Source organism: Hoplias malabaricus, chromosome 3 (genome assembly GCF_029633855.1).
Source record: "Hoplias malabaricus isolate fHopMal1 chromosome 3, fHopMal1.hap1, whole genome shotgun sequence".
Lineage (NCBI taxonomy): Eukaryota > Metazoa > Chordata > Actinopteri > Characiformes > Erythrinidae > Hoplias > Hoplias malabaricus.
The window spans coordinates 3,203,267-3,225,179 of record NC_089802.1 but is presented as its reverse complement, the minus strand read 5'-3'; the positions used below and the strand labels follow the sequence as shown (position 1 = coordinate 3,225,179).

At 42.4% G+C, this 21,913-nt stretch overlaps 2 protein-coding genes across 2 annotated transcripts in view; one reads left to right on the top strand and one right to left on the bottom strand.

Annotated features, from left to right (window-relative positions):
• Positions 1–21,913, bottom strand: part of LOC136690938 (alpha-actinin-2) — a 67,857-nt gene that overhangs the window by 34,322 nt on the left and 11,622 nt on the right. The window contains exons 3-4 of the mRNA XM_066663070.1: positions 1,138–1,252; positions 347–466 (exon numbers count right to left, since the gene is read on the bottom strand). Coding sequence (XP_066519167.1) covers positions 347–466; positions 1,138–1,162 — 145 coding nt within the window. The 5' untranslated portion in view covers positions 1,163–1,252. The remainder of the gene's footprint in view (positions 1–346; positions 467–1,137; positions 1,253–21,913) is intronic.
• On the top strand, positions 18,981–19,991 carry LOC136690872 (olfactory receptor 2AG1-like). The gene has a single exon (XM_066662926.1). The coding sequence runs from the start codon at positions 18,981–18,983 to the stop codon at positions 19,989–19,991; it is 1,011 nt and encodes a 336-aa protein (XP_066519023.1).

The window sequence follows — 21,913 nt, the reverse complement described above, 5'->3', positions numbered from 1 at the left end:
GCAGACACAGAGAGAACACACCACACTCCTCACAAACAGTCACCCGGAGGAAACCCACGCGGACAGAGGGAGAACACACCACACTCCTCACAGACAGTCACCCGGAGCGGGAATCAAACCCACAACCTCCAGGACCCTGGAGCTGTGTGACTGCGACACCTACCTCATTGCTTTCCTCTCGTGATCCCTGAAGCCTTTAACTTTTTGTCACATCAAACCAGCTCACGGTAAAAGACGCTGGTTGCTTGTTAAATTTTAAACTCTTTATGAAGGACAGCTTGTGTTAGATTGTGCTTGGTGCTCTCCTAATAGACAAGCTGCAAAGCAAACAGTGGGTCTTCGTTACCTTCAGCTCCAATGGACACAAGCTTGACCCCTTTGCTGGTGATGTACTCCAGGGCTTTATTCACGTTGGCTATTTTGTGAAACCTCATCTTTCCTCGATCTGGTTTGGGGAGTCTTTCACCTGGAAACACATCGTTCTTGTTACAAATTTATCATTAAAAACATTTAACAAATCCACACCAAAAACATTACATCACTGCAACCCATGAACAGATTATTATAACGTAAACAGTGCACACAAGGCACTGCCCAAAGGACGCTGTCGGCTGGATGTTGGTGGACTACTCTCAGTCCAGCAGTGACACTGAGGGATTTAAAAACTCCAGCAGCACTGCTGTGTCTGATCCACTCTACACCAGCACAACACACACTAACACACCACCACCACGTCAGTGTCACTGCAGCGCTGAGAATGATCCACCACCACATCACACCTGCTCTGTGGGGGTCCTGAGCGCTGAGGAACAGGGGGGAAGCGGTATGCAGAGCAACTTATGGACTACAGTGAGTAAGTGTAGAGGTACAGAGTGACCACAGTGGACTGTGGAGCTGAGAGAGGGGACAGTGAGTGTAGAAACAAGGAAGTGGCTTAAATGTTCTCTGTTCATAGTATATTTGTAAAGATACATGGAAATATACTGTGAAGGACTGGCGCCCCCTCCAGGGTGTATTCCCGCCTTACGCCCAATGATTCCAGGTAGGCTCTGGACCCTGAACTGGATAAGGGTTATAGATAATGACATGGGAAAATAAATTTGAAATTTTAACAAAGTTAAGATGGTTGGTGAATACCAGAGATGACTTCCAGGAGGAGCATGAGCTTCAGTCCATTTCGAAAATCCTCCTCGATGTTGTCAATCTGAGTCCCAGCTTTACGCAGGTGAGAGTTACACCACGCAGTGAACGTCTGGGAGAGACGGAGAGAGGCATTGTCCTTTAATTTTAATCTGCACCAGTTCATAAAGAATACCTTGTTACACAATGTTAAAGTAAACATATATCCATCAGCCCGTGAAGGTAGGTGCCCAAGTGTGACTGTCTGTGAGGAGTGTGGTGTGTTCTCTCTTTGTCTGCGTGGGTTTCCTCCAGGTGACTGTCTGTGAGGAGTGTGGTGCGTTCTCTCTGTGTCTGTGTGGGTTTCCTCCAGGTGACTGTCTGTGAGGAGTGTGGTGTGTTCTCCCTGTGTCTGCGTGGGTTTCCTCCGGGTGACTGTCTGTGAGGAGTGTGGTGTGTTCTCTCTGTGTCTGCGTGGGTTTCCTCCGGGTGACTGTCTGTGAGGAGTGTGCTGTGTTCTCTCTCTGTCTGCGTGGGTTTCCTCCGGGTGACTGTCTGTGAGGAGTGTGGTGTGTTCTCTCTGTGTCTGCGTGGGTTTCCTCCGGGTGACTGTCTGTGAGGAGTGTGCTGTGTTCTCTCTCTGTCTGCGTGGGTTTCCTCCGGGTGACTGTCTGTGAGGAGTGTGGTGTGTTCTCTCTGTGTCTGCGTGGGTTTCCTCCAGGTGACTGTCTGTGAGGAGTGTGGTGTGTTCTCTCTGTGCCTGCGTGGGTTTCCTCCAGGTGACTGTCTGTGAGGAGTGTGGTGTGTTCTCTCTGTGTCTGCGTGGGTTTCCTCCGGGTGACTGTCTGTGAGGAGTGTGGTGTGTTCTCTCTGTGTCTGCGTGGGTTTCCTCCAGGTGACTGTCTGTGAGGAGTGTGGTGTGTTCTCTCTGTGTCTGCGTGGGTTTCCTCCGGGTGACTGTCTGTGAGGAGTGTGGTGTGTTCTCCCTGTGTCTGCGTGGGTTTCCTCCGGGTGACTGTCTGTGAGGAGTGTGGTGTGTTCTCTCTGTGTCTGCGTGGGTTTCCTCTGGGTGCTCCACTTTCCTCCCACGCTCCAAAAACACACGTTGGTAGGTGGATTGGCGACTCAAAGGTTTCTGTAGGTGTGTGTGTGTGAGTGAATGTGTGTCGCCCTGTGAAGGACTGGCGCCCCCTCCAGAGTGTGTTCCTGCCTTGCACCCTGTGATTCCAGGTAGGCTCCGGACCCACCACCACCCTGAACAGGGTTACAGATAGTGAATTTACAGATAAAGGTTCAATGGCTGTGAGGTCTTTATAAAGCCTTGTAACACATGTTCCTTCACATAAAAGTCTTATTGTAGCCTGTGAGAAATCAATTTGCAAACATTAGGAAACAATGTAAATGTTCCACATCACTCTTGGGCTGCTGAGCCCTGGGTGATTTAAAATGCTTCAAAAGTAAATCCAACAACTACATTTTGCCAAAAGTGCAGTGACACTCTCCTTAAACTGTACACTTCCCTAAGAGTTTATTTGTGAAGATCTATGCTACACGTTGTTATCCAACTTTTTTAAACCATATAGCCTCATGCTGAATGTGTCCAATATAAAAACAGGTGGGAGGTATTCCTACTGGACAGCCCTCAACTCTGGGATTACGTTTTGCTACTCGGTGTCCGCTACAGTTGCAGTATGTAACTGACCTCTACAAAATTGGGAAGGAGTGAGTAGTTTCCTAATCGCCTCCTAAAGTTACATATTGCACTTTCTACAGTGCTGACCAAGGCTTAGTTCTCCCGATTACAGCTCAGTGGAGCATCACAAAGTTTTTGGAGCGGTAAGGTTAAGGTTAAAATACAACCTACTGTTACTTTAAAAGGCTGAAGAGTGTGAAGTGTATCCTCCATCTGTGACATATTCAATCTGTGGATTCGTCATCAGAGTCACACACAGATTAAAGAACACCTGTTTCCTCAGTGACAGCTGGATGGCTGTGAATAAATTGGCTACTTGAATAAATTCGCAGTTTTCCTCACGCCATGTTCTCGATAATAATGTTGGAATAATGCCATGCTTAATCTTCCTCTCTGATGCATTTTCATGAGTTCCTGAGAGGTCATGGGGTTTGAGACCTGAAGATCATGATGTAAAAAGCAAGGCAAGGCAACGCAAGTTTATTTTTAGAGCACCTTTTATTCATAATGGCAATTCAAATGCTTTACAGAGGCAAAAGGAACATTAAAGGCAATTAGGAGATAAAGAGTTAAAAACACGTAGCGTGCAATAAGAACAACGAGGGTTTGTACATTTTATTAATGCTATTATAAAAAGAGCACCTCACGCTTGGATAGTTACAATGAAAAAGATTACATTTATAACTAGAAGAAAGATTTTGCTCAGATTACTGAGACTGTTCCTGCACCTTGAGTGAGGAGAAGCACCAAAGGTTACTGCTTTCACATGAACGTCACTGAATAACTTCCCTCAAAGTAAAACCAACCTCTAAACTGTTAATCAATCCTTAGGATATCGGCGCTATCTAGTAGTTTATTCTCCAAGGAGTTGATAAAGCCTAGGAGAACATTTAGAAATCATAGGTGTAGAAAGTGAGCTAGAATAAAAAATTTAAACACGTAACTAAAACTTATGAAAGGTAAAGTGCCTCGAAAAGTTTAGACCAAGTACCACTCATCATCACACCAAAGCCTCTATGTACCACTTGTAGAGTGACCAGACGTCCTCTTTTACCGGGACATATCCTCTTTTTTAGATTAAAAAAAATGTCCGGGCGGAATTTCACAAACGTCCGGGATGTTGTTTTTCTAGAGCTGACATAGAACTTCGAGAAGCGCTTCATTCACAAACTAGTCCCGCCCTCCCCTACTCTGATTGGTTCACTTGAGTGAGAAGGGGGCGTGGTGAAGTAGCCTAAAATTTTCTGATTGGACGGTCTGACTGTAGAGCTACCGTTATTGGTCGATAACCTTCTCTGTAAACATTTAATTGGTCAGTCTGCACGTCAGTAGTCCTTGTTTACGTCAAGCAAAGCTCCTCATCTCGAGTAAACGTAAATGTAAGTTCTCGGATGAATTAAAAAAGAAATAGGGGGGCAAGAGCTCATCACCCCCCCCCCCCCAATCACACACACACACAGAACACAGTACACATACTTATGCATTTACCGCTCACCATTTTAGTGAAAGTGCTGAGTCTATTCGTGCAGTGGAGGGGCTTTAAACACGGACCGGGGTCAGCATCCATTTGGTTACAGTATTTAGCCGTGGTCTTGTCAACTCTTGGGCAAGTGGTAAACAAAGATCTTCTCCAGTTTTGTGCAGCTCACCTGCTTTTGGAGCATTATAAAATGTTCCCTGGAATTTGGAATCTCTGGTGATGGTTTTCTTTATTGTGGATAAGCACTGCTTCAGATCTTTAATTGAAATGTGTAATCTTTATTTATTTGTCATTGTACAACGTACAACGAATTGTGTCTACTGCATTTTACCCATCTGTGGCAGTGAACACACACACACTCTCTAGCACTAGGGGCTGTGAATGCACACGCAGAGTTTGTGGTGGGTGGGGGGGGGCAGTTGTGGGTTCAGTGCCTTGCTCAAGGATAGTTTAGCCATGGATGTCAAAGGAGGAGACCACGTGGCAACATTCCAGTCCCAAGCCAACTTCTCTAATCTTCACTCGTGACTGAACACAGCTCCGTCATCAGTTCAGACAGATCAGTAGAGTTTGTTCCTTCCTTGTTGCAGCCTCCATCTCTCGCTGGATTCTTTCGTCGGCCACCGATCCAAGGAGCGTTTGAACCTCTTCAAAAGACCACGGCGTCATTTTACGAGCTGCCGTCGTGAGTCGGATAAAAACAAACGTGATCAAACAAAAATACCACCATATTTTTATTTTTTTTATGACAGGGTGCAGATCTTTTAACCATTTCATAGAATCATTTAGAAAGTAAAACCATGGTAGATTATTATTTCAATAAGACATCAGTGATAATGAGAGGTGTGCTTCTGTGTTTAAAGTTCAGACACTGGTCACCACAGACTGCAAAGAGAAACAATGGGCTTTGCTGAAGCTCCTGTGGCTGTGCAGCTGTTTGACCCTTTTTTAAACACAGATAGTGGTGATGTGGAGGGTCCCTCTGAGTCACAGAGTGCCAACACCAGGCACAACAATAACATCCAGGTGTTACATTTCATCAGCGCTGCCCTGTTAACACCCTCACGGCCTTGAAAGTGACCTGTTTAACATACTTCTCCGCTGTGATCATGAGGATATGTTCGACTGAGGGAATGCTACTCTTTGGTTTATTAATAAAAATGGACACAGTGTCTCTGTGAGTGACACACACACACACACACACAGATGAGAATGGAACATATCAGATTACTACTGGTTTTATTCATTCATTCATCTTCTGTAAGCGGCTAGTCCTGGTCAGGGTCGTGGCAGGTCTGGAATCATTGGGAACAAAGCAGGAACACACCCTGCATAGAGCACCACACACTCACCCAGTCACTCACACCTATGGACAATTTTACACACTCAACCAGTCACTCACACACTCACCCAGTTACTTACACACTCACCCAGTAACTCACACACTCACCCAGTTACTCACACACTCACCCAGTAACTCACACACTCACCCAGTCACTCACACCTATGAACAACTTTACACACTCACCCAGTCACTCACACATTCACCCAGTTACTCACACACTCACCCAGTCACTCACACACTCACCCAGTTACTCACACACTCACCCAGTTACTCACACACTCACCCAGTAACTCACACACTCACCCAGTCACTCACACACTCACCCAGTCACTCACACACTCACCCAGTCACTCACACATTCACCCAGTCACTCACACACTCACCCAGTTACTTACACCTATGGACAATTTTACACACTCAATCAGTCACTCACACATTCACCCAGTCACTCACCCAGTCACTCACATTAAGCCAGTTACTCACACACTCACCCAGTCACTCACACACTCACCCAGTAACTCACACACTCACCCAGTCACTCACACATTCACCCAGTCACTCACACACTCACCCAGTTACTTACACCTATGGACAATTTTACACACTCAATCAGTCACTCACACATTCACCCAGTCACTCACACACTCACCCAGTCACTCACATTAAGCCAGTTACTCACACACTCACCCAGTCACTCACACATTCACCCAGTCACCCACACACTCACCCAGTTACTCACACACTCACCCAGTCACTCACACCTATGGACAATTTTACACACTCACTCAGTCACTCACACATTCACCCAGTCACTCACACACTCACCCAGTTACTCACACCTATGGACAATTTTACACACTCAGTCAGTCACTCACACATTCACCTAGTCACTCACACACTCACCCAGTTACTCACACCTATGGACAATTTTACACACTCACTCAGTCACTCACACATTCACCCAGTCACTCACACACTCACCCAGTCACTCACACATTCACCCAGTCACTCACACACTCACCCAGTCACTCACACACTCACCCAGTCACTCACACACTCACCCAGTTACTCAGACACTCACCCAGTCACTCACACCTATGAACAACTTTACACACACACCCAGTCACTCACACTTATGAACAACTTTTCACACACACCCAGTCACTCACACACTCACCCAGTTACTCACACCTATGGACAATTTTACACACTCACTCAGTCACTCACACATTCACCCAGTTACTCACACACTCACCCAGTCACTCACACATTCACACAGTTACTCACACACTCACCCAGTTACTCACACACTCACCCAGTTACTCACACACTCACCCAGTCACTCACACACTCACCTAGTCACTCACACATTCACCCAGTTACTCCCACACTCACCCAGTCACTCACACATTCACCCAGTTACTCACACACTCACACAGTCACTCACACCTATGGACAATTTTAAACACTCACCCAGTCACTCACAACTTCACCCAGTCACTTCTGCATGTGGGCAATAACCCCTCCAGGGTCAGAAATGGGTCCAGCACGAGCTAGACATAGAGAGCTCTTATGAAAACACAACATCTCTCTAAAAATGACAACACACTATGGGCCCATGTGGACCCTATACATATGGAGAATTAATAATAATATTATTATTAATAATAATAATTATAATAATAACCATATATTTTAATTATTTAGCATTTTTCAGGATATTCAAAATGTCTTTACATAATATATAATCAGAGGAAACAAAAGTGAACAGGTAATAAAAGTGAAAAAGTTAGAAAAATAAATTCAATAAATAAAATAAATAAAGCTAAGTCATACATTAAACAGCAGAAGTGAGCTTTGCTATCACTCAAACATTAAAAACATTAACCCAAACTTTAAAAGCACGTCTTTAGAAATGAGTTTTGAGACGCGAGACACTGTTTGATCCACATTAATTTGGTTTCTGCGTGGGTCCCCCTAATTTGATCACACTGTGGTGAACAAGACCCCTGCTATACGACAAACACTAACACCGCTGGTCTAATTTAAACACAGTATTTGCCCTTTAACCGTGTAAACCTCTGGTGATAAAGGTGTGTGCCACGAATGTGTTCCCCACCAAGGACAGTGGATTAGTGGAGCCCCGTGCTTTATGAGGTCCAGGGTTAATATTAGTCCTAGAGTCCTTTCTGCTTTCTAGTGTGCCATAGAACATGCATCTGCTCTCCCTCATCATTCTCCGCCCAATGCAGGAATGACACAGTGAGAACGGTGTCTGTCATTGCCACTGCGCTATTGTTAGCAGCACAACACTTAGCTGAGGGTTTTTATTCCATCACCAGTCACCAACAGGATGCATCAGATATCAGCCCTTATCAATACCTTAGTGATGCACAGAATAGTCAGGTACGGTATTACATTATTATAATTAATATGTTGTAGGTTTTCACTTCAAAATGAACTTCTCTGTAGCATGAATGTAGCATTTTTCATATTTCAGTTCCTGATTGACCTCAAAACTCGGAACACAGAGACTCTTCGCAGGAAATGTTCACCACAATAAAAAAGTCCAATTTTTATGCAGAAAAACAAGCTTAGACACTGATTTTTTTAAAAACTGAAATAAAAATGAACACATATTAAGAGAATACTCTTAATCCATTGTGAACAATTTGCTTTAAACTGGTTATCAGTTCAGGACGTTGCCTGGTTTGTGTGCTTGTGTGTACTTTATTTCTAAAGTAAACAATGATGACACTCTTAAAGGGGAATCACTGCTCTCTCCCTGGTTTATCTTCAGAAGTACCCACAAAAACTCATGTGTAACTCCAGTTGTTTAGTTTTGTAGCACCTTTGCTAAAGCAGTTAGCCGTCTCCTGAATTTGGAGACATTTCCACCATAAGTGATCAGAAACAGCGAAAGTAAGACAGTAGGTGGGTTTTCATCTTAAACTTTTGCATATATTTTGCGCAATAAAGAAATATCAGCAGAAAAAAATGAGTCATGTTTCCATCCAATGCACTTTTGCAAATAAACTTCAGATGACGTAGGCTCCGTGATTGGGGATGGCATCAAAACAAGGGAGAGATCTGAGTGGGTCTTTTATTTGCAGTATTTGGGTGTTTTTTATTTTGTCCATGGAAAACCACCTAGTGTTACCCCCTTATGGAGCAGGAATAGAGCAACATCCTCATCTCAGTTCATGCTGTTCAGCATTTGGAGTTTGTCGTCTAAAACCTCCAGATTGTGTTTCTCTGCCGTGAACAGAGAAAGAGAGAGAATGCCTAGCGTACCGGATCCATTACCCATTTTTTTACCCATTAACCAGTGAAAATATAACAAATTTTGTTCCAGTTCCAGCTGAAACCCTGACCACTGTGTGTCATAAACTAGAAATAAAATACCACAACTCCAAACTCCCCAGTTCACAGAGAGGATTATCTAAAAGTCATTGATTTCCTGTGTGTATCGTCCTCCTCTCACCTTCCTCTGCTGTTTCTCCCAGGCTGGGTCCAGCAGCAGGTCTCGGTCCCACTCATCCTCCTGCGTCATGTACTCATCCTGCAGCATGTAGCCCTCCTGCACCCAGCTGTTGTTGTAGTGCGGCTCCATGTCAGAGAATCAGGGCAATGAGTGCGTCCCCCTCGCGAATCTAGCTGCCCCCAGCCCATGAGCCACGGGCATTTAATACTCACCTGCCCCATCACGTGACTGTCAAAGGGACACCCACTGATAGGGCAAATACAAAGAGGGGACAGTCATGCCGCCTTCAAAACCTGTTGCAGAAATAATCTCTCTCTGCAGAGCCACAGAGGTTCACACAGGTCCAGTTCAGACCAGTGCCTTGTTCTGATTTTTCTCAGCAAGGGTTTTAGTGTGTGGAGCTAATTTAGGGACACAAGTTTTGTTCATTTAAAAAAAAAAAAAAAAGTTCAAATCTTGAGAGTGAATTTTAAAAGATATGACAATAAATTCAAAGTGGGCGGCACAGTGGCGCAGCAGGTGGTATCGCAGTCACACAGCTCCAGGGGCCTGGAGGTTGTGGGTTCGATTCCCACTCAGGGTGACTGTCTGTGAGGAGTGTGGTGTGTTCTCCCTGTGTCTGCGTGGGTTTCCTCCGGGTGACTGTCTGTGAGGAGTGTGGTGTGTTCTCCCTGTGTCTGCGTGGGTTTCCTCCGGGTGACTGTCTGTGAAGAGTGTGGTGTGTTCTCTCCGTGTCTGCGTGGGTTTCCTCCGGGTGACTGTCTGTGAGGAGTGTGGTGTGTTCTCTCTGTGTCTGCGTGGGTTTCCTCCGGGTGACTGTCTGTGAGGAGTGTGGTGTGTTCTCTCTGTGTCTGCGTGGGTTTTCTCCGGGTGACTGTCTGTGAGGAGTGTGGTGTGTTCTCCCTGTGTCTGCGTGGGTTTCCTCCGGGTGCTCCGGTTTCGTCCCACAGTCCAAAAACACACGTTGGTAGGTGGATTGGCGACTCAAAAGTGTCCGTAGGTGTGAGTGTGTGAGTGAATGTGTGTGTGTGTCTATGTTGCCCTGTGAAGGACTGGCGCCCCCTCCAGGGTGTATTCCCGCCTTGCGCCCAATGATTCCAGGTAGGCTCTGGACCCACCGCGACCCTGAACTGGATAAGGGTTACAGATAATGAATGAATGAATTCAAAGTTAAAATAAGCGTAGGACAATTTTTTTTTGTTTAAACAGAATTTTGATTAATTTATTTAATTATTTTGAACAGTATTAACATTATTCCAGAGTGATCCTGTGTGTGAATGTGTTTAACTTCATTCATGGAGTCTGTATTATTTGAGGTGATCATCCAGTCCCTAGTTTTAGTGGTGAATAAATAATGATTTTAAATAATGTGTGCTATGGATTTAACAAATTCATGCAAATCAAGGAGAATCTGAACAAAACACTTCTTCAAACTCACTCTCACCTACTGCTTTATAGAGAAACATTATCTTATATTTATTATTTGTTTTATATTATTATTAGTTTGTGTTTACTGTGATTATTTATAACTTTATACCAGCCCCACACTCACACAGCTGTGTACCGATATTTAATTTTATATTTATTCTAAGGCAAAAAGACTGTGGTGTATGCGACATATCAAAAATAAATCAGCTGAAATGTGTACGAGGAGGAAGGAGGGTAAGGGAGAAAAACAGTAAGTGAGAGCTCATGTAGAGGTGGGAAGGCGCTGAGTGAACAGTGATGATACTGAGCATGTTTCAGACCGAGGTTGAACTCAGGTATGTTAAAAGTACCCACAGTGAGTGCAGACTTTTATGTTCATACTCCATGTTTATTCTTATTCACAAATTCCACCATCTCCCATTCTCTCTCACAATGGACCCCCCTCCAGTTTTTGAACCCTGTGATTAACTGTAACTTCCCTCTGATGTTATTATTTGTCACAAGCCACACAACAAGCTGAAATGAGATCAATGACTACAATAAGCAGTGCTTTCTTTTTCTCAGAACATTTTTTCATGACTAATGGTTCCTAATGATCAGACCGGAACAAGACCACGATTATATTGAGCGGTTTTACCTTCCGTACTGCGACCTGGTAGGAGAACACAATTAGAGAGCAGTCATTTCCAATCCTAGGCGTATTCTCTACCGTCTGATCACAGGTAATCAATACAATTGTAACATAAAAGCCAGCTGCTTCTTTCTCAGCTCACTATCCACCCCCTCGGCTTCACTGTCCACACCGATCACGCCATAGTTCTACCATTATTAACAATTAAGCTCAGTGTACTTTATTACCCCCTTTCCCCCTGTTCTTCAGCGCTCAGGACCCCCACAGAGCAGGTGTGATGTGGTGGTGGATCATTCTCAGCGCTGCAGTGACACTGACGTGGTGGTGGTGTGTTAGTGTGTGTTGTGCTGGTGTAGAGTGGATCAGACACTAATCCCTTTGTGGGGAAAAAAAAAAAGTGTAACAAACCTAATCCATTGAAAATGCATGTACTTAAAGATACATGCTTCTAACCTCCTGAGGAAGTGAGTCAGAGCTGAGGAAGAGAAGCCGAGACATACTCCAGAGATGTGCAGAAGAACACAGATGGTTAATAATCTCGATTTCATGGTTTCACAGAAAAGGAGCTCACCATGTCAACCTCACAATCCACTCAATAAAATTACTTTTACCATCTGAGGGGGTCGGGTGAGGGGAGGGGGTGTGGGTGTCTACAGGGGCATAGTTGCTAGGAGATGACCGTTAAGAAATAAAAAGAACTGGGTCTTGCACTCGGTGTTAACATCATTTGTAGCACATTTGCAGCTCTCAAGCCCACGTGGAACTCGCTCAAGCACAAGCTCATCTCCAGCACTCCCAAGCTCTTCAGCTCATCTCCAGATCTCGAGCACTCCAGACAAAACACCTAGCTCTACAGCACTTCTCCAGTTCATCAGCACATCTCAGAAACTTCAGTCCATCTCCAGCTCTACAGCACACCTGGAGCTTTTTGCCACATCTCTTATTTGTCAGGACGTCTTCAGAAAATCCTGTTCTGCAGCAGAAATCGGCTCATTTCTTCATTTCGAGTTCTTCAACACATCTCCAGTTTCTCAGCTCCTCAGGACATCTGAGGTTTTCTGTTGACCTCCAGCTCTTTAACACCTCAGCAGTTCATCAGCACTTCTCCAGCTCCAACGCCCTCTGGTTTGGGTGAATTTGCCAGTTTGTCTTTTGCCTCCCGAAGAAATTGAATATGAGCACTGCACTACCAAGGAACCAAGCTGACTGCGCTAACTTCTCACTACCTTCTTTCAATGGGACACAGCTGCTGTTGCCATGGTTTCCAGATGTGGCATCCTGTCAGTTTTGGAGTATTGTCCATAATGAGGTAGCGCTGCATGTCTCTGAGGTTCTGATTTTGATTTTCTTCTTGTTCTCCCTGGTGGTCAACACATATCTGCTGGTGGGACTGGAGCACTCCGAAGCTCTCTCCTGGCAGCCACGCTACATACTTTTGAAGAATCTTATTCTGAGTGATCTATTGCAGACTCTTACTATAGCTCCCACTGTGTTGTACTGTCTCTTCTACCGACAGACTCTGAGCTTTGGAGGCTGGTGTTTAGTCCAGTACTTCACTGCCGCTCTGGCCATCATCTCTTCACTTCTGACCGTAGCTTCTATGGCTTTAGAGCGTTTTGTGTACATATGTTATGGAATACATTATTTAACTGTTATGACATTTACACGAATGTACATTTTTCTGACTTTTATCTGGGTACTGGCTTTGACAGGACCAGGAATATCCATTCTTCTGGTGCTAGAGGGAAAAACCGAATTTGGTCGTGCCATCTCGGGGTTTGTGTGCGAGCCAGAAGTTATACAAGCACAAATAGAGCAGCCGCAGCATTTTGAAAGCTTTAACAAAGCACTCATTGGGTCTTTGCTGTTCTTCTGCCTGCTCGTATTCTTGTTTTCTTACGGCCGTATGTATCAGCAGGCCAGGCAGGCGCAGGAGCCCTTCCAGCAGGACAGCATTCGAGCTCGGGGCACTGTGGCGTTCTACCTTGGTATATTTTTCTTGCAGTTGTTTCCGAATATGATTAAATTCATTGCCATGTTTGGAAAAGACGTGGACACCCACTTGATGCTGTCGGTGTTAATACTGGTTCCACCATGTGTCAACCCACTGGCTTATGGCATCAGAAACATAGAGGTACGACAGGCGTTGAAACGTCTTTTGGGGATTAAGAAAGCTTAGGTACTTGTTTTACAGACTTTAGAGGCAGCTAGTGGTGATTTTATGATGTACAGTCTAGGGTTAAACTGAGATTTCAGAAGTGGGGACACCAATGAATGAATGAATCTTTAAAGAATGGACCCATGCTTCCACTGGTTGGAAAGTCCAGCGATGATGTGTCTAGATTTGGGCATTCATTAATTTGGAAATAAAGGTTTGAAGGACATTGTTTAAATTGTAGTTTGTCTTTAACTTTTTGTGAGGATCAAGTTTGGTTTTTACATGGACCACTATTGTTTTTGCTGTGGTTCTTGTTGTAAATGGCTTTGTGATAGTGAGAGTGCCTGCATCCCATGTTCGAGATCAACATTATGGATCATTTGTGCCAGCTGAGAATCATTCGTTGTGGAGATAAAGCACATATCCATTCGTTATTTTGGCACCATGCAAATGTGATTCAGGCCCCATCTAGATATTTTTAAATCCATTTTTGCATCTGCTTATTGCCCTCCAACCCAAATGAAAAAAAGCATGAAATGTAACTGAAAGTGTAGGATTTTTTAAATTATTCTGTTGTCAGTGGTAAGGTGTTTATGGCAAAAGAGCTTTTAACAATGATGATGTCACTGTGAGTAGCACAGTTCTGTCTATTGTTATTAGAAGAGTATGTTCATGATCTCTTGTCATTCTACCTCAGGACTATGAATGTGTGCCTGTGTGTGTGTGTGTGAGAAATTGAGAGAGAGAGAGAGAGAGAGAGAGAGTGAGAGTGTGTGAGTGAGAGCGAGAGAGACCATTACAGTATGCAGCTGGTCCTAAGTGTTCTAATGAAGGTTTAATAAAGGACAAATTGCAGACACAGGATGAACAGGATATATATATATACATAGATAAAGACAGTTAGAACAAGAGAGAGAATAGAAAAGAAATAACAATAAAAATAAAAGTCGTTTCACTTTCTCATGAATTGTTGGTGTGGATTTTTTTTTTTTTTTTTATATATTTCTTTTTGTATTTAACAATGCAAAACACCCTCTCTGTGTGTGCATATATATATATATGGATATGTGTAGATGGGGCATAAAAGAGCCTGTTTCTTTCTAAGCCTACATGGAATCACTGGGCGCAAGGCAGGAACACTCCCTGGAGGGGGCGCCAGTTCTTCACAGGGCGACACACACTCACCCCTACAGACAATTGTGAGTTGCCAATCCACCTATCAACGTGTGGGAGGTGGGAGGAAATCGGGAGCACTAAACTCCTCGCAGACAGTCACCCAGAGACAGTCACTCACGCAGACACTCAAACCCACAACCTCCAGGTCTCTGGACTACCTGCTGTGTCACCATGCCACCCGCTCTAAATTAAATTCATTTACTGGACATTGCGTGTTCCTTGTTTGCCATCAGTAAACTGTTGTACATTTGAGAAAATATTTACATTGGGTTTTGTTTCTTGGTGAACAAAAAGTACCTGTACAGAATTTTATATTTCTTTGTGTGTTGGTGGTGAGGGAACTGGGCGTGTAACCAGAAGGTTGTCGGTTCGATCCCCGGAGTCGGCCGGTCATGCTACACTCCCCTAATGTACACTAGTGTGTGTGTGTAAATGTGTGCACAGTTTGGGTTACATGCGGACAACAAATTTCTCTGTGTACAAGCACAGTGGTCAAAAAAGTAATTCTAATTCTCTGTGAGGCCATCTGATCCTCCCAGGTTGTTTAACAGCACATTCAGCAACAGAAAATATCAGTTATGTAAGAAAATTACTTATTTGGTGTAGATATAAACCCTGACTATTATGTTATATGGTAAATGACAGTAAATTATAACGTGTTAATAGTTTTTGGAAAATTTCTTTAAAATGGTATTGCTCTCTCTCTCTCTCATATATATATATATATATATATATATATATATATATATATATATATAGAGAGAGAGAGAGAGAGAGAGAGAGAGAGAGAGAGAGAGAGAGAGTGCACACTGACCGCCCCAGAGTGTGTGAGAATCTAAGTTGCTGGCAGTCACATTTCATCAACATGTGTCTGAAACATCCAGTATATGTTCAACAGAATGTCAAGAGTATGTCTTTTAGGGTGCCATGCCTTATCTATTCCTGTTTCTCCATTTTATAAACTTTTAACACCATATCGAATAATTCATCTGAAAGACCAGGACTGGAGCTGAGACTTTGTTGCACCGCAGTAGATCAGACTTCATCACAACCTTCTGTATGTACCACACAACATTCAATTAATTGCACAACTTTTCTCCAGAGTTTTAAGGCATAATTCATGATTATAAAAAGTGGCTTTTTTATTAAAAAACTCAGATGTTGTTTCCTCACTATTCACTGCTCTCCAGTCGATTGGTGCTTGAAACCAGTCTAAACCAGTGTTTACAAAGCCCCAGAGTAAAAAAACAAAGTGTCTGGGTCCGGTATGCTGGGCTTTCTCTCTCTCTCTACTCACAGCAGAGAAATGCTATCTGGAGGTTTTTAGACAACAGAGAAACCCCAAGCTTTGCATGGAGCCAAATGAGGATGTTGCTCTATTCCTGCTCCGTAGGTGGGTAAATATTGAACAATAGTTTTTGCTGTTTCAGATCACTTAAGGTGGAAATGTCTCCAAACTCTAGAGATTGCTAACTGTAAACAGCTCAAGTTACAAACGAGTTTCTGTGGTAATTCAAACAGTGAATAAACACTTACAGACAAATTACACTTCAGACACATACATACGAGTGTTAATTTCCTCAAACACACCATTCCACTTTTAAAGAGCCTGCGTTTCCCCACAATCATAGACGTTCCCTTTAAGGAGTGTCAGGGTACTTCTGTACTAAACCATTCGTGCCTCCAAGGAATCAAAGCACAAAATACCCACATAAAGGTATGGATATTAACTCACATACGGGGCCCAGCGCAGAAGCTACAGAGGCTCTATTCTATATACTGTGATATTCTACAGAGCTGTGGCAGGGATATAGAGCCTCTGTGGCTGCTACGCTGGGTCCTCTGCTGGTGGCCTGTACATGAGTTAATACTGGAGTGAATTCACACATTACAGTGAGCTGAAACAGTCATGAGGACACAAGCTGGAGTAGTAAGTAACTTGTAACTTAAAATGCCATGTTTTGCATTGATAGTTTGTTTAAGTTTTGTTTACAAAAGTGTTATAATCATGTTCCTAGAGTCGCTGAGCAGTGAAAAAGGGTTTGCGGCTGCTAACTTTAGCCGGATTAGCTCACTTTAGAAGTTGATTCTGGTAATAAGTGCTTTTCTCCTGTTACTGTGTGGATAAAATCGAAAGTTACACTTTGTTTCGGTGTAACCCTAGTTTTGTTGACAACAAAGTGTTAGAATCAGGTTTTTGAGAGTTTTTAGGTTGTTATAACACGGTCCAGTGTGTATTATGAGCGATACATGGGTTTTATCATGTAGTGATCAACAAAGAGTCAAGGACATGAAAGAAATAACCATACACACACCACCAAAATAGAGAAGGCAAATTAACTGTGGAAAAATTAGGATGTAAAATACATCTAATGAAATCATAGCTGTAATAAAGCTTTAAAAAAAAAAAATAATGAAATAATATATACAAATGTTAATATTGGTGTATTTTACCCCTGCTCTCGCTTCCACACTCAGGGACTGCTTTAAACTTCTGATCTAATGCTGTCCTCTCCTGGAACTGGCAGGGAACTGCCTAAAGTAATACTATGACTTCACAGAGAGTGTGTAAATGAGCAGTGAACAAGAACAGGTGTTTAAAAGAGTGTCTGGACTTGGTGTATGACTGGACTCACGGTGGAGCTCTAATCCACTGTTTCAAACGTCCCTCACTGTAAATACTGTTCTGCCCATGCAATTGCCATAAACCAAGCTACACACACACAAGTACCACATTAGAGCAAATTAAACAACCTAATGCCGCACAGAACAATGGAATTTCTGGGTTGTTCTCAGTTCATGCTGTAAATCTGGAAGATCTCATAAAACTGTCATAATCCTATTTTCTGATCCCTATCCATAGTTGCTCGATGTTTCTTTGTGCAGCCCCTTAGCAGCACACTCCCATTCTCAAAGCACCGACTAAAGAGGAAGTTATACACATCAACAAATCTTCAACAAAAAACCCATTTCTCGCCAAGACGGTGAAAAGGGAACCTTTGGTATTTAGCAGTTTTTGCTCGGTTCTCTTTCATCCCGTTCTCATTTTCTCAGTTTTTAGTCAGTGCTCTTCTTTCTGTGTTCATTGTGCGTTTTGCTGCATTTAACCTCGTCTTTGTGCCCTCACATAAATGCCGGTCCAGTGCTGTGATTGGACAGACTCAGACGAGGGGGTGGGGCCATTCTAAAGTCTCTGCACTTGACGTCAGAAGTGGAACTGAATCAGAACTGCTCGTGTTTTCTGACTTAGGCAGCGCACAGAAAACTGACTCAGGTATTGTTTCACAGCGTGTGGGTTGGTGGGCTCCAGATAAACAGTCTCAGTTTCACAAACACAAACAGATACATGTAGATTCAAAGTGTATACATTTCCATATATGGTATAAAAGCTATAATAATATGAATGTAACTCACCCAGTGTTAAATACAGTAGCAAGAAAAAGTGCCCTTCTTTGTGTTAACTACAGAAGGGTTAGTCACACGGTTGCATAAATTTGAGCAATTACTGAACAGCAGTGCTCTTCTGTATGCAATTGCGGACTCTCAGAACACCGTTCTGTTCTGAAAGCCTTTCCTTCATGATAATTGATGTGCTCAAATGTTTAAAAGAGCCAACATGCCATTACGTTAACCATGCAGGATCCAAATAAAACATCCTTTTCGTAATTTAATTTCGAAGTAAGGTAAGATTCGAAATTTAATTTCTGCACTTCAACTCAGAAGTACAATTCCTGGTAAGAATGATGGGCTCACCGGGCTCTTAGAGGATGTTCACACAGGTTTGGTAGCAAATAAACAAATCTCAGATATGACAAAAAACACAACATCGGAGTGGTTTCCCAGACAAAGATTAAGCCTGGCCCTGGACTATGACCTCCTTTTAGGAGTAAAAACAAACTTATTTCGATATATATTCTGGGGGTGTAAGGAAACAATTATCAAATCGCATTTCTACAACTAATACAGCACTTGTCTAATAATGCATGTTATTCTGCAGATACAGGTGTGTAAACAGTGTCATTAAAAGGAAAGATGACTGAGCTCACAACTAACCAAGTTTGTTTGAATGTTTTGTGCTTTTCCTGTTAAATAAACACCATCAATTAAAAACACCATCAATTCCTGCAAGATGTAAAATGTCCCCACTGGGTATGAGGTTTGTTTCATTAAATCTAGATTGTCAGAATATTAAAAATTGTTTGATTTCCTGTGATTTCTTTTTCTTTATTTATTTTCTATGAAGTAAAAAGCTTTAAGAATACCTGTGTCGTTATTCCATCATTTTTGCCAAGAGCTGCTGGATATTGAAATGCTAGGCAATGAAACCGGTATGCATCATCTTCAATAGACCAATCTCTGAACCTCCCTACCTGGCTGCACAAGTGTTTTACCTTGAACGCACTGGCATTTGTGTGGTTTCTTCTCAGACTTGTTGCCACAGCTCTTCTGTGCTCTCGAGAAGCAACATGAACACTACACGAAGAGACCGAGCTGACTGCGCTAACTTCTCACTACCTTCTTTCAATGGGACACTGCAGCTGTTGCCATGGTTTCCAGATGTGGCATCCTGTCAGTTTTGGAGTATTGTCCATAATGAGGTAGTGCTGCACATCTCTGAGGTTCTGATTTTGATTTTCTTCTTGTTCTCCCTGGTGGTCAACACTGTTCTGCTGGTGGGACTGCAGCACTCAGAAGCTCTCTCCTGGCAGCCACGCTACATACTTTTGAAGAATCTAATGTTGAGTGATTTACTTCAGTCTCTTATTATGGCTCCCACTGTGTTGTATTGTCTCTTCTACCGACAGACTCTGAGCTTTGGAGGTTGGTGTTTAGTCCAGTATTTCACTGCCATTGTGGCCATCGCCTCTTCACTTCTGACCCTGTTCTTCATGGTTCTGGAGCGGTACGTTTACATATGCCACAGCATTCATTACCTGGCCGTTATGACCCGTGTGCGTGTACACATTTGTCTGTCATTCATCTGGCTGATTGCAGTGGCACTGGCCACCACATTTCTTATTGTCGTGATGTCAGGAAAACCCAGGTTAGGTATGACTCTGCCTGGATTGTTATGTGAGCCTGCAGTCATACAGCTGGGAATGGAATTTCCAACACATTTTGAAATGATGAAAAAAGTGATCATGTTGATCATGCTGTTCCTCGCCCTTGTGTTGTTCTCCTTCTCATACTGCTGTATGTACTGTGAAGCGCAGCAGGCTGTGCAGCCCTTCCAGCAGGACAACGTTCGAGCTCAGCGCACTGTGGCTTTCTACCTTGCCATCTTCTTTGTGCAGATGACTCCATCTGCTTTTATGTTTGTCACAATGTTCCACAATGAGGAGGACTACCACTTGCTTATTGTTGTTCTCTTCTTGATCCCACCGTGTGTCAACCCCCTGGCGTACGGTTTCAGAAACGAGGAAGTGCGCAAGGCCATCGAGAATGTTTGCAGTTTCAGAATGACTGAGAGATTATGAGGGATGGGAAGGACTTCAATACATAACTACTGCCATTGTAAAATTACAAGGAGAAGAAGAGGAAAAGGAGAAGACTGTTCACAGTGAAGATGGAAACATAAAATAACTTGTTTGTTGTAATCGCTTGTATATTAATATTGGTATAAATTATTAATATAATACATTATCATTTACATATTAATGACATTTAAACATCTGTACAGCATCTGTGGATTTGAGTGAATATTAGTGCACATCCTCTGCAGAGAATACACTTCTGTGTAATTTAGTGCACATTTACTGTTTATTTGGCAAACAACATAATGGACAACAACTAAATATAAAAATGTGGCTCATTTTGCATGTGTTATATATTGCCCTGTATGTCAAACTGAGATAAATATAATTTGTGCACTAAACACAGCACAGAAAATGATCAGCTAAGTGTTTAACCTGTGAATTGTTTTACTGTTTTTCACTGTGTTCCTAAAATCAAAAGAAAAACCATTAAAGTGAAGTCAAAATCTGTTGGTTTGTGAGTATTCTGTCTTTGCTGAGTGAGGGATACAGGATTCAAAGCCCTTTATATCAACAGAGGTGTCCCAGGTGTCAGTGGTGTTTCATAAATGAAACTTTCTCCAGTCCTTCACACTCACTGAGTGCCTGTCGGTCTGTGGGCTGCTCAGGCTCCAGGTTACACTTACATTTGGCCAAAAGTCCTCTGCTTTTTAAAAGAGACATTTAATCTTATCTACCTCTGTTGCTGGATTTGATAAGTTCAGATTGAACACTGTCTCTGCTCAAAAACCTCACTCCAAAAATCCAAAAGCTTTTGGATTATCTCTAACAAATCACACATTAAGGAACATGAACGTTATTTTAGCCACAAATCCTATAGGGTCCGTAACCCAGCTGAGACATAAACAGGCTTTCACAACTCCTAATAAAAGCTGCACACTCTAAAAATACTCTGCAGCTCTTACTCAAAGCCTTTCTGTGGTGCCTAAAATCCACATTTCTCGATTGTAATCAAAAAGACATTTTATTTATAAAAATTCATAGTGTTTTAATGTTAAGGGTTTATATATTTAATTATACATTGATTAGATAATAACTAGTTTTATATAATAATTAATTTTAATTGTATTACAATGAAAGTTTATGGTTAGAATGTACAACTTTCAAAATTACTTCTATTTGGGAAAGGCCAATAACCTAAATATATTTATAGAGAAATCAGCCATTTCAGGCTTTTCTTGTCTTTTTTCTTTCGTTCTTTCTTTCCGTTCAAAGATTATTACTTGATTAGATTTGGGTTTTTCTATGGCACTCCACACTGTGGATTTAAATAAACCATCACTGCATTGGAACGTCCCATTTTTAATCAGTTTTCAACCAACACTCAGCAACAGTGGTTTAACACTGATTATTTCTGATGTTTCAGATCACTTAAGGTGGACATGTCTCCAAACTCGGGAGTTGGTTAACTGCAATATAGAAAGTGCTACAAAACTAAACAACTCAAGTTACGCATGAGTTTCTGTGGGAATTCAAACAGTGAATAAACACTTACACGTTAAACTTCAGCCGCATAGAACAGTTGTTTTATTTTTACCCTCAAACACACTCTTCCACCTTAAAAGATGCAGAAATTGGCTCTTCATCACAATCATAGATGTCCACTTCAGTGTATTCACTGTAACTATATATTTATGTTCTTATTAAACAAATTAAAAACCGAATAAAGGTCCGTTTTAGTTAATGAATAGCTTTGCTTGACATTGGAAATTTTTAATTAGATGTTAAACAAATTACTTCATTAAAATAAATGTTGCAATCCAAAAATGACACCTTCATTACACAATTATAAAATCAGTGAGTGTTTTGTTTTTGTTGATATGCTTGTGTAGAGACAAAATGAAGAATGTTGACTGACATCCAGG

Bases quoted from the DNA above. Each gene is read 5' to 3' on its own strand.
- LOC136690872 (XM_066662926.1), top strand. From the start codon at position 18,981: ATGAACACTACACGAAGAGACCGAGCTGACTGCGCTAACTTCTCACTA.